This window comes from Gigantopelta aegis, chromosome 1 (genome assembly GCF_016097555.1).
Source record: "Gigantopelta aegis isolate Gae_Host chromosome 1, Gae_host_genome, whole genome shotgun sequence".
NCBI classification, from domain to species: domain Eukaryota; kingdom Metazoa; phylum Mollusca; class Gastropoda; order Neomphalida; family Peltospiridae; genus Gigantopelta; species Gigantopelta aegis.
Window position 1 is genome coordinate 7,777,911 of NC_054699.1, and position 17,721 is coordinate 7,795,631.

Genomic DNA, 17,721 nt, shown 5'->3' on the forward strand with positions numbered 1-17,721 from the left:
AAATACTAGAAGAAAGCCGAGATATGCCATCGTGTATATAACAAGTGGTTGTAGTACTGAAATCAACAACAAAATATAACACAACAACAAACATTATCATGATCATCTTATAATGTATATCATATATATTAAATACTAGAAGAAAGCCGAGATATGCCATCGTGTATATAACAAGTGGTTGTAGTACTGAAACAAAATATAACACAACAACAAACATTATCATCATCATCTTATAATGTATATCACATATATTAAATACTAGAAGAAAGCCGAGATATGCCATCGTGTATATAACAAGTGGTTGTAGTACTGAAATCAACAAAAAATAACACAACAACAAACATTATCATCATCATCTTATAATGTATATCATATATATTAAATACTAGAAGAAAGCCGAGATATGCCATCGTGTATATAACAAGTGGTTGTAGTACTGAAATCAACAACAAAATATAACACAACAACAAACATTATCATCATCATCTTATAATGTATATCATATATATTAAATACTAGAAGAAAGCCGAGATATGCCATCGTGTATATAACAAGTGGTTGTAGTACTGAAATCAACAACAAAATATAACACAACAACAAACATTATCATCATCATCTTATAATGTATATCATATATATTAAATACTAGAAGAAAACATAGATATGCCATCGTGTATATAGCAAGTGGTACTGTAGTACTGAAATCTTAAAATATATTAAATACTAGAAGGAAGCCGAGATATGCCAATATAACAAGTATAACACAAAACAAACATTATCATCATCATCTTATAATGTATATCATATATATTAAATACTAGAAGAAATCAACAACAAAATATAACACAACAACAAACATTATCATCATCATGCTTATAATTGCCGAGATATGCCATCGTGTATATAACAAGTGGTTGTAGTACTGAAATAAAATATAACACAACAACAAACATTATCATCATCATCTTATAATGTATATCATATATATTAAATACTAGAAGAAAGCCGAGATATGCCATCGTGTATATAACAAGTGGTTGTAGTACTGAAATAAAATATAACACAACAACAAACATTATCATCATCATCTTATAATGTATATCATATATATTAAATACTAGAAGAAAGCCGAGATATGCCATCGTGTATATAGCAAGTGGTTGTAGTACTGAAATAAAATATAACACAACAACAAACATTATCATCATCATCTTATAATGTATATCATATATATTAAATACTAGAAGAAAGCCGAGATATGCCATCGTGTATATAACAAGTGGATGTAGTACTGAAATCAACAACAAAATATAACACAACAACAAACATTATCATCATCATCTTATAATGTATATCATATATATTAAATAATAGAAGAAAGCCGAGATATGCCATCGTGTATATAACAAGTGGTTGTAGTACTGAAATAAAACAAAATATACACAACAACAAACATTATCATCATCATCTTATAATGTATATCATATATATTAAATACTAGAAGAAAGCCGAGATATGCCATCGTGTATATAACAAGTGGTTGTAGTACTGAAATCAACAACAAAATATAACACAACAACAAACATTATCATCATCATCTTATAATGTATATCATATATATTAAATACTAGAAGAAAGCCGAGATATGCCATCGTGTATATAACAAGTGGTTGTAGTACTGAAATAAAATATAACACAACAACAAACATTATCATCATCATCTTATAATGTATATCATATATATTAAATACTAGAAGAAAGCCGAGATATGCCATCGTGTATATAACAAGTGGATGTAGTACTGAAATCAACAACAAAATATAACACAACAACAAACATTATCATCATCATCTTATAATGTATATCATATATATTAAATACTAGAAGAAAACCGAGATATGCCATCGTGTATATAACAAGTGGTTGTAGTACTGAAATCAACAACAAAATATAACACAACAACAAACATTATCATCATCATCTTATAATGTATATCATATATATTAAATACTAGAAGAAAACCGAGATATGCCATCGAGTATATAACAATTGGTTGTAGTACTGAAACAAAATATAATACAACAACAAACATTATCATCATCATCTTATAATGTATATCACATATATTAAATAATAGAAGAAAGCCGAGATATGCCATCGAGTATATAACAATTGGTTGTAGTACTGAAATCAACAACAAAATATAACACAACAACAAACATTATCATCATCATCTTATAATGTATATCATATATATTAAATACTAGAAGAAAGCCGAGATATGCCATGGTGTATATAACAAGTGGTTGTTGTACTGAAATCAACAATAATATAACACAACAACAAACATTATCATCATCATCTTATAATGTATATCACATATATTAAATACTAGAAGAAAACCGAGATATGCCATCGTGTATATAACAAGTGGTTGTAGTACTGAAATGAACAACAGAATATAATACAGCAACAAACATTATCATTATCATCTTACAATGTATATCATATATATTAAATACTAGAAGAAAGCCGAGATATGCCATCGTGTATATAACAAGTGGTTGTAGTACTGAAATCAACAACAAAATATAACACAAGAACAAACATTATCATTATCACCATACAATATATATCACATATCTTTAATACTAGAAGAAAACCGAAATATACCATCATGTAAATAACTGAAATCAATAACAAATACAGTAAGAAACATTATCATCATCAATATACAATGTATATCGTATATCTTAAAGGTCTACATTTATCAAAAACGTAATTCACTATTGTTTGGTATCTACGTATACCTTTTAAAATATATATGAAGTATCAATAAAATAATTTTTAAAAATGTACCCGTTTTTAATATATTCACAATAAAAAGTGTTTTTCCCCATCGCTTGCCTCTGAACTCCAAGAGTCAAGTCACGTGACCCCGCGACGTGCTAACCGGCATAACATGAACGCATAATTTGCAGCCTTTTGGTAATTTTACATGGAAGTGGAACACGTGTATTTTTAAAACGCGAAAATGTTATTCTATTGAATTGAATTGTATGTTTGGAATGCTATTTTGAAGATATCTTTCAAATGTGAAACATGGTGAACCATTGTTCGTTGTATGGATGTACAAAAGCTGCAGTTAAAGGCAACAGAAGTTTGCATATTTTTCCAAAAGACAAACCGACATTGTTTGCAAAGAAGCAATTCTTAAACCGAACACGTGCGTATTGGAAAGGACAGTCAAGATGGGATTCGATTTGAAGTGACCACTTCACACCTGGGGATTACGACAATTATCTAAGATGGTCGATGGGTATAGCACCAAAACTTTTGTTAAAGAACTTGTCTGTTCCAGGCCTGTATCCCCCTGTTCAGCCTATTTGCAGCCCGGAGCCCGAACGTCGCTCGGAGACAAAAACAAAGCCCAAATTTTACTGCTGAGGTGTACATTGTTCATATTTGGTACAAAGATACACATCAACAGAATGCATTTATATATATTAAAAACATAAATGTAGGAAAAATGTTTTTTAAGAAAAAAAATCGCATTTCCCGGACATCGCCCGAAGACAAAAACAGATAGGCCTACCGAATGTTAATGCGATTTTTTTCTAAAAAATATGTTTCCTACATTTATTGTTCTAACATATACAGTCAGACCTTGTTACAACGACCATCGTTACTCCGACATTTACACCATTCCGACCACAAATAGTCGGGAACAAATGTACACCAGTGTATTTCTGTTCATTACAATGGAATTCACACCTTCCGATACCGACAGAGCAAATTAGGAACAAACGTGCATCCGACGTCTGAAAACACCTCTTTACATAATCACAGATACCGTAGCATATTGGCAGTACACCCACAACCACTTAGATTCCTTGATCTCGTAGTGAGCCGACTGTGTCACATGCTGTCCGAGCTACCGATGTCTGCGAAATCTGTAGACATGTATTGCTTTTGCAAATAAGCCTTTAGTTAACCAATTAAATGATTAGACTGACGATGAATGCGCCTAGTTTAATATATTTAATGATGTTTTTTAAAAACATATTTAATGTATGTACGTGTATTTGTTGTTTTAAATAATAATTGCAATACATTAATTATTTAAATGCTATCCAGTCATCAGTTAATATTAATTAATATTTTTTCTAAAAGATATTTTCCCTACATTTTTTTGTTAACATATATAAATGCATCGTGTTGAGGTGTATCTTTGTGCCAAATATGAGCAATGTACACCTTGGCATTAACATTCGGGCTTTGTTTTTGTCTCCGAGCGACGTCCGGGCTCCGTGCTGCAAATAGGCTGACCGTATTTGGCTCGACAGATCATCGTCAGTGTACTACGGTTCAAACTGATAGGGAAGTACCCCTAACGGATTTTCTCCTTCTTCCTCACCAATTGAGGTAGCATTAGAATAAATAGACAAATGCGACAAGTCCAAAATGTCCAGACTAACGTCCGATAAGAATGAGCTATTTTCCGAAGAATCATTACATGCTGTCGCCATGCCAACCTACTAATGAATGAGTGGTATTTACCTGATGCTGCGTCACAGGTCAGATGCGGGTCAAATTGACTGGATCAGTGTAAAAAAGTCGCTTTATTAATAATTGGGGAGGTATTTTTGTTTTTTTTATGGTTAATAATGTAATCTTTATGTATGTTTTTTGTATACTGTGTATTAATAATGTGCCATGATTGTGGACCTTTAAAAAGTTACAGTTTGTTTTGTTTAATGACACCACTAGAGCACATTGATTTATTAATCATCGGCTATTGTATGTCAAACATTTGGTAATTCTGACATATAGTCTGAAAGGAAATCTGCTACATTTTTTCATTAGAAGCAATTAAGGGATCTTTTATATGCACCATCCCATAGGCAGGATAGTACATACCACGGCCTTTGATATACCAGATGTGGTGCACTGGCTGGAACGGGAAATAGCCCAATGGGCCCACAGATGGAGATCGATCCCACTCACGATGGAGATCGAGCTCTTTACCACTGAGCTATGCCCCCCCCCCCCCCCCACCACAGCTATTGGATGTCAAACATTTGGTAATTAAGACATGCAGTCTTAGCGAGGAAACCCGCTACATTTTTCCATCAGTAATGTTATATGCACCCTCCCACAGACAGGATAGCACATATAATGGCCTTTATTTACGTGTTATTTAAGATCTCATATGGCATGTGTGTTATCAGTTTGACATGTTATATGATTGGCTGCTCCTAGGTGATGCCCCAGTTGCCACAGCCATACTATCCAACTGAAATAAGCATGATCAGAATTGATAGCTCTATGATATATTATAAGCTAACTTGAAACTGATTGCTGACACATACGTTAACTGCAAGTGCTGTAAATACGATTTATTCGAAAAAGTAATTTAAATTTGTTTAAAACCTGGTTTTAAAGGTTTAAAAATGTATCCAACTCGCTTTTATTCATTAGATATATTTTTAATTAACTTGTAAGATAAATAGTATCAAACAGCCACTCGTGTAGTATTCTCTATATATGATACTACAATCTTTTACATACACTTTCCAACAGACATACAGCACATACCATGGCTTTTGATATACCAGGCACTGGTTGGGATGGAGGAAATCCAATGGGTCCATTGAGTGTGTTTGATCCAAGGACATCAGGCAAGCTCTCTTTGGTGAGCTAGATCTCACCCCTCCACCCACCCCCACTCCCTCAACCCCCTCAAGATACACACATGTAGTGTCATCTATAGTTGACACCGTACATCAAATATAAACTGTGCTAATTACCTTTAACCTTGCTGGTAAACCGTGTGAGAATTGCCGTACCAGCTCCTGCCAGCGCGCCGAGAATAAAACCACCGAGACACACGACGATGAACTTAACAACACCCAGAACAATCTGAAAAAGCAGAACTTATTTTGAAATGAAGAAGAAGAAGGAAATGTTTTATTTAAGGACACACTCAACACATTTCATTTATGGTTATATGGCGTCGGACATATGGTTAACGACCACACAGATATTGAGAGAGGAAACCTCTTTTCGATTAGCAGCAAGGGATCTTCTACATGCACCATCTCATAGACAGGATAGCACATACCACGGCCTTTGGTGTATCAGTCGTGGTGCACTGGCTGAAGCAAGAAATAGCCCAATGGGCCCACTGACAGGGATCGATCCCAAACCGATCGCGCATCAGGCGAGTGCTTTACCACTGGGCTACATCTCGCCCCTTATTTTGAAATGAAAGAAAGAAAGAAATGTTTTATTTAACGACACACTCAACACATTTATTTATGGTTATATGGCATCAATCATATGGTTAAGGACAACACAGATATTGAGAGAGGAAACCTGCTGTCACCACTTCATGGGCTACTCTTTTTCTATTAGCAGCAAGGGATCTTTAATATGCACCATCCCATAGACAGTATAGCACACACCACGGCCTTTGATGTACCAGTCGTGATGCACTGGCTGGAGCGAGAAATAGCTCAATGGGCCCACTGACAGGGAGGGAGAGAGAGAGAGAGAGAGAGAGAGAGAGAGAGAGAGAGAGAGAGAGAGAGAGAGAGAGAGAGAGAGAGAGAGAGAGAGAGAGAGAGAGAGAGAGAGAGAGAGAGAGAGAGAGAGAGAGAGAAAGAGAGACAGAGACAGACACCCACACAGAAAGAGAAAGAAACCAAGCAATTATTCCAGTAGCATGAACCATTGCTGGATACACTGATAATCACAAATCTGGACACTTACATGTTCAAGGTGTATGTTCTGCATTGTATTGTAATTCTGCATCACTTTATAGAGGACCACAGTAGCACCATCTGAAAATTAAAACAATGACTTACTAGGGTTTTTTAATTATTTTTTTTCTCAGTTCAAAGTACAAACAATTGCATTTTATTGCCCCACAAAACATCAATGATGTCAGAATTGGGGAGCCCCGATTCATCATTTCACAGCTTAGTAAGGTAAACCTGACTTACTAGTTTTACACAGGAAAGGAATGTTTGCTTAATGAATCATCTGAACATTGCTTAAAATTTAAAGCTGCAATCATGAATATGTCTATTTTTTTTATTAACCTTTTACATCAGATCATGCACATTAATTTTCTTAATAAATGTCTTCGAACTGTTGGCTTACTCTGAGGGGAATGTGCAGTTATTTTACTGATGTGAATGCTGTGTTATTGATGTTAATAGCACTCATGATGTTGATACTACACATTGATGTGTATATTGTGTTACTGATGTGAATGATATGTTATTGATGTTAATAGCATTCATGATGTTGATACTGCACATTGATGTGTATCTTGTTACTGATGTGAATGATATGTTATTGATGTAAATAGCATTCATGATGATGATACTGCAGATTGATGTGTATCTTGTGTTATTGATGTGAATGCTATGTTATTGATGATAATAGCATTCACTGTGTTGATGCTGCGCATTGATGTGTATCTTGTGTTACTGATGGGAATGCTATGTTTTTATGTTAATAGCATTCATGGTGTTGATACTGTTGATGTGTATTTTGTGTTATTGATGTGAATGTTATGTTATTGATGTTAGTAGCATTCACTGTGTTGATGATGCACGTTGATGTGTATCTTGTGTTACTGATGGGAATGCTATGTTTTTGATGTTAATAGCATTCATGGTGTTGATACTGTATGTTGATGTGTATCTTTTGCTATTGATGGGAATAAGTTATTGATGTGAATATCATTCATAGTGTTGATACTGCACATTGATGAGTACAATGCATCTTGTGTTACTGATGGGAAGGAAGGAAGGAACTGTTTTACTTAATTACACACTCAACACATTTTATTTACGGTTATATAGTGTCAGTACTGATGGGAATGCTATATGCTACTGATGTTAATAGCATTCATGCTATGAATGTGGAACTCACCATTGAGCAATGATTCTCCAAATAAAAGAAAATATAAAACATGGTTGACTCCGACTTCAGAAAACACGGCAAGAACCTGCAAAGACAAGAGAATAATGATGATGATGATGACGATGATGATGATAATGGCAACGATGATGATGATGATGATGATAATAATATTGATAATGATGATGATGATGATGATGACGATGATGATGGTAATCATCATAAGAATAGGAATATCTATAACCAGTTGATTCTCTATCCCTCTACTTTTCTTTTTCCCCCATTTCATTTATTCTCAGTTAAAAATTTAATAGGCTCCCAGAAAACATCACATTAATCACCCTTGGGTCCTAAATTATAAAAACAGCAATTGTAAAGTTCTACAGGTTGCGAATTTAATTGAATTCCATGCTTATGCTAATTCAAGAGTTTTAGTCGGAAACATAGAATTGTTAGATAACACCATTACTACTATAATGATTACGTCCACTAGTCTATATGTTACTACATGTATAAGAAACTCACTGGTACTAAAAATAAAACGTGTAACTATAAAGCTTAACAAGCATTCTAAGAGTACTGTTAAGGTAATACGTGTCCCCTTCTGGGCCCAATGCATTTCCATATCTCCTCAATTCAATAGATATTACTCTGAGAAAAATGGGAAAATCACAATGAAAGTTAAACTTGATCATCTACACCAGTACATAACAAAGCTATATACCAAATTTCAGCAAATAAATTGAAGGGCCATAACTGTATAAAAATGGGTAAATCGCCATTTAAATCAAACTTGATCTGTAACAGTACATGATAAAGCCATACATAAAATTTCAGCTGAATATTTTGAGGCACTGTGAAAAAAAAGTCCGGAAAACTGTATGTAGGACAGACAGACGGATATGAAACCTGTAAATTACTCACTGCAACGGGATCCACTGCTACTATTAACGATGAGAAGACAAGAATCTGAACTAGAGACATTGGCATCGGTAACACACCCATAGCACCACTGATGGCCAACCCATACAGAGTGAGACCTAGATAATAAAACATCAGATTGGTAAGACTCCTTCAGTATGATTAAGAGAGGGGGAGAGAAAGGGAGAGGGATAGAAAGAGAGAGGGGGGAGAGAGAGAGAGAGAGAGAGAGAGAGAGAGAGAGAGAGAGAGAGAGAGGGGGAGAGAGAGAGAGAGAGAGAGAGAGAGAGAGAGAGAGAGAGAGAGAGAGAGAGAGAGAGAGAGAGATGAGAGAAAGGGAGGGAACAGAGAGAAGAGAGAGAGAGAAACAGAGAGAGAGAGAGAGAGAGAGAAGAGAGAGAGAGAGAGAGAGAGAGAGAGAGAGAGTAGATGGGAGAGAAGGTATGTGTGTAGGGGGGTGGGGGGTGGATGTGTGTGTTCAAATATGAACCTAGTGGACACTTTTGTCTATGTTTTCCCTGGAAACCTATATGAATAGCCTAACAAAGCACTGTAAAACATTGTTTTAGCCTCAACAGGGGGTGGGGTGGTATATGAACCCCCCAACCCTCCCAGTCTCTGCCCCTGAAGTGATAATTTGTAGAACTAAAACTAAAACTGAAAGCCATCCATGCATGGTTATTGATAACATGCCGGCTGCATACATACCCAACATGAAACATGCCAGAACTGTTCCCTATGAAAAGAAACAAATAACAAAATAAATTCATATATCTATATCTATCTATCTATCTATCTATCTATCTATCTATCTGTCTATCTATCTGTCTATCTATCTATATATCAATCCTTTCGTACTGCATTCCAGGCAAGCATTCTATAACTGGGCATAGGGCAAGCATTCTATTACTGCAGCGTTTGAAATAAGCACTTGTCCGTTTGTCCTGACAAGTGAAAGTTTGCTCGGACAAGCAGAATGTACTTTGGTGGTTATCTGTTGGAAAAATAAAAATGTTCAATGCAGTTTCATTTTGAGAAATCAAGAATATTGTCCTTGCACTTAAATAAAACAAATAATTTATTTGGACAAGTGAAATTATAGATGGACAAGTAGATTTCTAGATGTGTTTGTCCAGTGGACTAGTGAAATTTTCTGATTATTTCCATCACTGTTACTGGGCATAGGGCAAGCATTCTATTACTGGGCATAGGGCAAGCATTTTTACAAATGTCATATTTTATAATAATATTGGTATAAACAGATTTACTAAAATAAAATAATAAATTAACTAAACTAAAATAATAAAAACTGGTCACACTTCACAACTAGAAATGTCGCCAGTACAGCGTTAAGTACAGTAGGTCATCAGGTATTGCTCAGGTCAACTTTGTTGTTTTTGCTAAAAAATTGACCCCACTTGACCGCAACCAAATTTAATAAATTCTTTAAAGCTACTGATCGACTGCCAATTTTTCTACATTTTTTGGGGGTCAATTTGTCTATGTTTAATGTACTAGAAACTGTTCGCTGGAAAGATAAAATGTGCGAAACTGATTAATGACGTTAAGTCATCTTATATGTACTTACATGTACTACTACAGCTTTTACATAATGCATTCACTATTGGGGAGTAAATCATGGAATCGGTTACAGAACATTACCAGTCAAATTAGGTCAGTGTAAACTACTGTTTTGGGATGGTTTGAATGTGCTATATGTCATGTACTACAATTCTATTCTTTACAATAAATCTGATGAGAGTTATGTCCCTTTGTTCAATACCGAAGAAATCAGTAGACTGTTTGAGAAATAATACCAAATGAACACGGCAACTTAAAAACCGTTATTAATTTTACCATGAAAAAAAGGTGTTTTTTGGGTGGTTCAGTATAATAATAACCAGCATTCTGAGAGTACTGCTAAAGCAATATGTGTTCCTTATACTGGGCCGAATACATTTTCATATCTCCTAAGCTCAAGGGCCATAACTCTGTCAAAAATTACCCAATCCTCATGAAAGTCACACTTGATCTGTAACTCAATATGATAAAGCTACACAAAACATTTCAAATAAATGGGCAGACAACAGATAGACAAACAGACAGACAGACAGATGTAGATGAGACCTACAGTACCCATCTGGTTGGATCAGAAGGTGACTAATAACTGCAGAGTGAAAAGGAAACTCACGACAACAGCAAACAGCAGAACACTCCCAAAGTTTTCTGCGAATGTTGGATCATGAAGACTGTATGCTGCCTCGAGTATAATCCTAGAATTAAAACACACAAAACAATACAGATTTACACACACTTATAACTAGGGATGTACGGTATTATATTATGAATTAAATGGTAAACATATTATATGTATTATTATACACCCCACCGGTACCGATACATATTACATGTATTATCATACACCTCACCTGTACTGACCTGTACGGATACATATTATATGTATTATCATACACCCCACCTGTACAGATACTTATTACATGTATTATCATACACCCCACCTGTACCGATACTTATTAGATGTATTATCATACACCCCACCTGTACCGCCGATGCATATTACATGTATTATCATACACCCCACCTGTACCGATACTTATTAGATGTATTATCATACACCCCTCCTGTACCGATACTTATTATATGTATTATCATACACCCCACCTGTACCGATGCGTATTATATGTATTATCATACACCCCACCTGTACCGATGCGTATTATATGCATTATCATACACCCCACCTGTACCGATGCGTATTATATGCATTATCATACACCCCACCTGTACCGATGCGTATTATATGCATTATCATACACCCCACCTGTACCGATGCGTATTATATGCATTATCATACACCCCACCTGTACCGATGCGTATTATATGCATTATCATACACCCCACCTGTACCGATGCGTATTATATGCATTATCATACACCCCACCTGTACCGATGCGTATTATATGCATTATCATACACCCCACCTGTACCGATGCGTATTATATGCATTATCATACACCCCACCTGTACCGATGCGTATTATATGCATTATCATACACCCCACCTGTACCGATGCGTATTATATGCATTATCCCACCTGTACCGATGCGTATTATATGCATTATCATACACCCCACCTGTACCGATGCGTATTATATGCATTATCATACACCCCACCTGTACCGATGCGTATTATATACATTATCATACACCCCACCTGTACCGATGTGTATTATATGTATTATCATACACCCCACCTGTACCGATTCGTATTATATGTATTATCATACAACCCACCTGTACCGATGTGTATTATATGTATTATCATACACCCCACCTGTACCAATGCGTATTATATGTATTATCATACACCCCACCGCTTGATGTGCGATTGGTCTGGGATTGTTCCCCGCCAGTGGGCCCATTGGTATATCAAAGGCTGTGGTATGTGTTGTCCTGTCTGTGGTGTGGTGCATATAAAAGATCCCTTGCCACTAATGGAAAAATATAGCGGGTTTCCTCTCTATGACTGTCAAAATGACCATATGTATGACATCCAATAGCCAATGATTAATAACCAATGTGCTCTATCTTGTATCATCATTCCATATTCTTTATTTTGCAAAAGATCTTCCTTAAGTCAGTTGATGGTGCTGTAAATAATATATTATGACATGCATTGCGATACGTATCGGGACGTAACCCAATGGTAAAGCACTTGCCTAATGTACAGTTGGTGATGCTGTAAATAATACATTATGATATGCATTGCGATACGTATCGGGATGTAACCCAGTGGTAAAGCACTTGCCTAATGTACAGTTGATGATGCTGTAAATAATACATTATGATATGCATTGCGATACGTATCGGGACGTAACCCAGTGGTAAAGCACTTGCCTAATGTACAGTTGATGATGCTGTAAATAATACATTATGATATGCATTGCGATACGTATCGGGACGTAACCCAGTGGTAAACCACTTGCCTAATGTACAGTTGGTGATGCTGTAAATAATACATTATGATATGCATTGCGATACGTATCGGGACGTAGTCCAGTGGTAAAGCACCCGCCTAATGCACAATTGGTTTAGGATTGATCCCTGTCGGCCATGGGCCCATTGGGCTATTTCTCGGTCCAGCCAATGCACCTCAACAGGTGTAGCAAAGGCTGTGGTATGTGCTATCCTGCCTGTGGGATGCTGCATATAAAAGATTTCTTGCTACTAATTGGAAAGAGTAGTTCACTGCGTAGCAGTACCAGGTTTTTCTCATTTTTTGTGTGGTACTTAACCATACATGTATGTCTAATGCCATACAACCATAATTAAAATGTGCTGAGTGCATTGTTAAATAACACATTCCTTCCTTCCTTTATTAACAACACATCTAGATCACATTGTTCAATTAATCATTGACTATTGGATGTCAAACATAAATTTGATAATTCAGACACAAATGTGCATCTACTGCTCTTTACAAAAACATTAAAACATATTTTGACTAATATTGCAAATTGAAAACTTACGGAGGTAAGAGAAACAGGAAGAAAGCATGAGGTGCAAAAAACAGTGGTAAGTGCTCAGCTGCCCCTGAAAAACTAGAAGTGTAACACATATTATACATACATACATACATAGATACATACACACATACACACATACATATAACTATGCACATCAACAAACAGAATAGGATGGGATAGGACATCAAGCAGGATAATGACAGGACGTAGCCCAGTGGTAAAGCGCTCGCTAGATTCGCGGTCGGTCTGGGATCGATCCTTGTCGGTGGGCCCATTGGGCTATTTCTCAATTCAGCCAGTGCACCACGACTGGTATATAGCAGGATAATAGTAAAAGTGTTAGTCTTGGGAATTGATTGGAATTCCTTCATCGATCATCGGTTATAATCAGTTGGCACCAACCGATCAACTTTCGATTACACAATCGAATAGAATTATATGAACATTAGAAGGATTTGAATAATAACTGGGTCATATGTACCTATTGCCGTGTTCACCAGTATCTGGACCCGACAAATGGTACATTTTACCCTTAATAACTATTTAATATATCTTTTTATTTATATAGACAAGAAAATAAACACTAACCCCAACATATTTAAATCAATTCAAGCATCTAAATTGGGGTGTTACAATTACAGATAACATTTTCCCGCACAATCGATGATGGATTTTTATAATTGATCATCACATCGTAAGAGCCAATCCGATCAGTTTTCAGTTATAATCGATCATAGGTACATCACTAAAATCTGTTTACACATTAGGGTCTCCATGAGTACTCGAGTACTGAGGTCGAGTCTACCAAGACTCGAGTCCGTTCTCAGGACCCGTGCAAGAACTAGGTTAGGATAGTTTAGGATAGGATAGGATAGGATAGGATAGGATAGGGTAGGGTAAGGTATGGACACTATGTTTAGTTTAATCTACAAATCTGTAACACATTTGGATATGGTTATAACAGAGAGAAGCTAAAGTCTGTGATGTTTAAACGGGGAAAACCCGTTTCTGAAAATAACAAGAGCTTGTCTTGATAACCATTACTTCTCAGACGAACCTGTAATACACTTTGATAAGGTTATGACAGAGAGAAGCTAAAGTCTGTGATGTTTAAACGGGGAAAACCCGTTTTTAAAAATAACTAGAGCTTGTCTTGATAACCATTACTTCTCAGACAAACGTGCGTTTTTAGAAACTAGGGTCTGTTACTTTAACTAAGGTTCAAGCACTGTGCAAGGAAGAGCATTCTCATTTAAATATGTGTTTTTACGTCAGTTTGCAACATGCTTGCAGCTGGTTACATTACATTGAGAGTTTCTGCAATGCAATACAACAGCATGATTCAGCATCCATACTCAGCGCTGTAATTAAGATGCATAATGCTATTTTACTTTATTCCTTAATATAATTATCATATAGTGGCAGGTACTCGGGTCCAAGTTGAGTTTGACCCGCGGGTAGATGGACTCGCGGAGGCCATAATATACATTTAAGTACTTGTATAATTATAGTAGCAGGTAATGCAAGTATGAAATAATAACGAGAAATGATAATACATGTACCTTGTTTGTGAATAATACCAAGTATTAAAGATTGTTATACATTATGTAAGTATGTAATAATACTACACAATAACTTTTGCCTTTGAGTATATATATAAATAATATTTTCATATACTTACCATTTGTGACACCCAATAGCCAATGCATATTTTTGTGCTGGGGTGTCGTTAAACATTCATTCATTCAGATTCGGTAATAATACTAAGATTGTAATACATTATGTAAGTATATAATAATACTAAGATTGTTATACATTATGTAAGTATGTAATAATACTAAGATTGTAATACATTATGGTAAGTATGTAATAATACTAAGATTGTAATACATCATGTAGGTATGTAATAATACTAAGATTGTGATACATTATGGTAAGTATGTAATAATACTAAGATTGTAATACATTATGTAAGTATGTAATAATACTAAGATTGTTATACATTATGTAAGTATGTAATAATACTAAGATTGTAATACACTATGGTAAGTATGTAATAATACTAAGATTGTAATACATTATGTAGGTATGTAATAATACTAAGATTGTAATACATTATGTAGGTATGTAATAATACTAAGATTGTAATACATTATGTAGGTATGTAATAATACTAAGATTGTAATACATTATGGTAAGTATGTAACAATACTAAGATTGTAATACATTATGTATGTAATAATACTAAGATTGTAATACATTATGTAGGTATGTAACAATACTAAGATTGTAATACATCATGTATGTAATAATACTAAGATTGTAATACATTATGTATGTAATAATACTAAGATCGTAATTCATTATGGTAAGTATGCAATAATACTAAGATTGTAATACATTATGTAGGTATATAATAATACTAAGATTATAATACATTATGGTAAGTATGCAATAATACTAAGATTGTAATACATTATGTAGGTATGTAATAATACTAAGATTGTAATACATTATGTAGGTATGTAATAATACTAAGATTGTAATACATTATGTATGTAATAATACTAAGATTGTAATACATTATGTATGTAATAATACTAAGATTGTAAATACATTATGGTAAGTATGTAATAATACTGAGATTGTAATACATTATGCAAGTACAATGTATGTAATAATACTAAGATTGTAATACATTATGCAAGTACAATGTATGTAATAATACTAAGATTGTAATACATTATGCAAGTACAATGCATAATACTAAGATTGTAATACATTATGTAAGTATGTAATAATACTAAGATTGTAATACATCATGTATGTAATAATACTAAGATTGTAATACATTATGTATGTAATAATACTAAGATCGTAATTCGTTATGGTAAGTATGCAATAATACTAAGATTGTAATACATTATGTAGGTATATAATAATACTAATATTATAATACATTATGGTAAGTATGTAATAATACTAAGATTGTTATACATTATGTAGGTATGTAATAATACTAAGATTGTAATACATTATGTAGGTACGTAATAATACTAAGATTGTAATACATTATGTATGTAATAAAACTAAGATTGTAATACATTATGTATGTAATAATACTAAGATTGTAATACATTATGGTAAGTATGTAATAATACTAAGATTGTAATACATTATGGTAAGTATGTAATAATACTAAGATTGTAATACATTATGGTAAGTATGTAATAATACTAAGATTGTAATACATTATGCAAGTACAATGTATGTAATAATACTAAGATTGTAATACATTATGCAAGTACAATGTATGTAATAATACTAAGATTGTAATACATTATGCAAGTACAATGTATGTAATAATACTAAGATTGTAATACATTATGCAAGTACAATGTATGTAATAATACTAAGATTGTAATACATTATGCAAGTACAATGTATGTAATAATACTAAGATTGTAATACATTATGCAAGTACACTGTATGTAATAATACTAAGATTGTAATACATTATGCAAGTACAATGTATGTAATAATACTAAGATTGTAAATACATTATGGTAAGTATGTAATAATACTAAGATTGTAATACATTATGCAAGTACAATGTATGTAATAATACTAAGATTGTAATACATTATGCAAGTATGTAACAATAGTAAGATTGTAATATATTATGTAAATATGTAATAATAGCAAAATATATGTATGTGCATGTATTTCATATCACTGGCTAAGGTAAAAAAAAATATATATAGAGAATAATTGGTTACTGTCTTAAGATATCAGCTTTATCCTGTGAAGGTGTAAATGGCAAATACATTCGCCATTCAATCTGAGCAGGATAAAGCCGATATCTTAAGACAGTAACCAGTTATTTCTTTTATCCTGCAATTCTATAGACATATTTGGAAAATCATTATTTATTCCAGTTTTGTGTACGTAAATTGAGTATTGTCAACCTATAATGACGTCATACAAGATACATGACGTCATTATTTGTAAGATGCTAGCTACATTTTGTCACATTAAAAAAGCGTTTCTAAACTCATTCTAAATTCATAAATAAATATACAAGTTTTGTATTGTTAAAACAAAACGAAATGTTATTTGTATTTACTGCACTTAAACAAATGATTTAAATACTATGTTTATTGAAAATCTAGTCTGAAATACTTGAGTTGAGTTGGGCTTATGTCACGGACCTATATTTTTGGTCAGTGACAAAAATATAGAGATTTATCTAGTCATATCTTGCCAATGTATACAGTGATTGCGGGATAAATATATACATATATAAAATTGATATCTT

General features: G+C 33.9%; 1 protein-coding gene across 1 annotated transcript in view; it reads right to left on the reverse strand.

Annotated features, from left to right (window-relative positions):
* LOC121370086 (sodium/hydrogen exchanger 1-like) overlaps nucleotides 1-17,721 on the reverse strand; it is a 62,753-nt gene that overhangs the window by 22,845 nt on the left and 22,187 nt on the right. The window contains exons 4-10 of the mRNA XM_041495190.1: nucleotides 13,407-13,478; nucleotides 11,048-11,129; nucleotides 9,565-9,592; nucleotides 8,860-8,975; nucleotides 7,948-8,023; nucleotides 6,775-6,845; nucleotides 5,811-5,922 (exon numbers count right to left, since the gene is read on the reverse strand). Of these exons, the coding sequence (XP_041351124.1) occupies nucleotides 5,811-5,922; nucleotides 6,775-6,845; nucleotides 7,948-8,023; nucleotides 8,860-8,975; nucleotides 9,565-9,592; nucleotides 11,048-11,129; nucleotides 13,407-13,478 (557 nt within the window). The remainder of the gene's footprint in view (nucleotides 1-5,810; nucleotides 5,923-6,774; nucleotides 6,846-7,947; nucleotides 8,024-8,859; nucleotides 8,976-9,564; nucleotides 9,593-11,047; nucleotides 11,130-13,406; nucleotides 13,479-17,721) is intronic.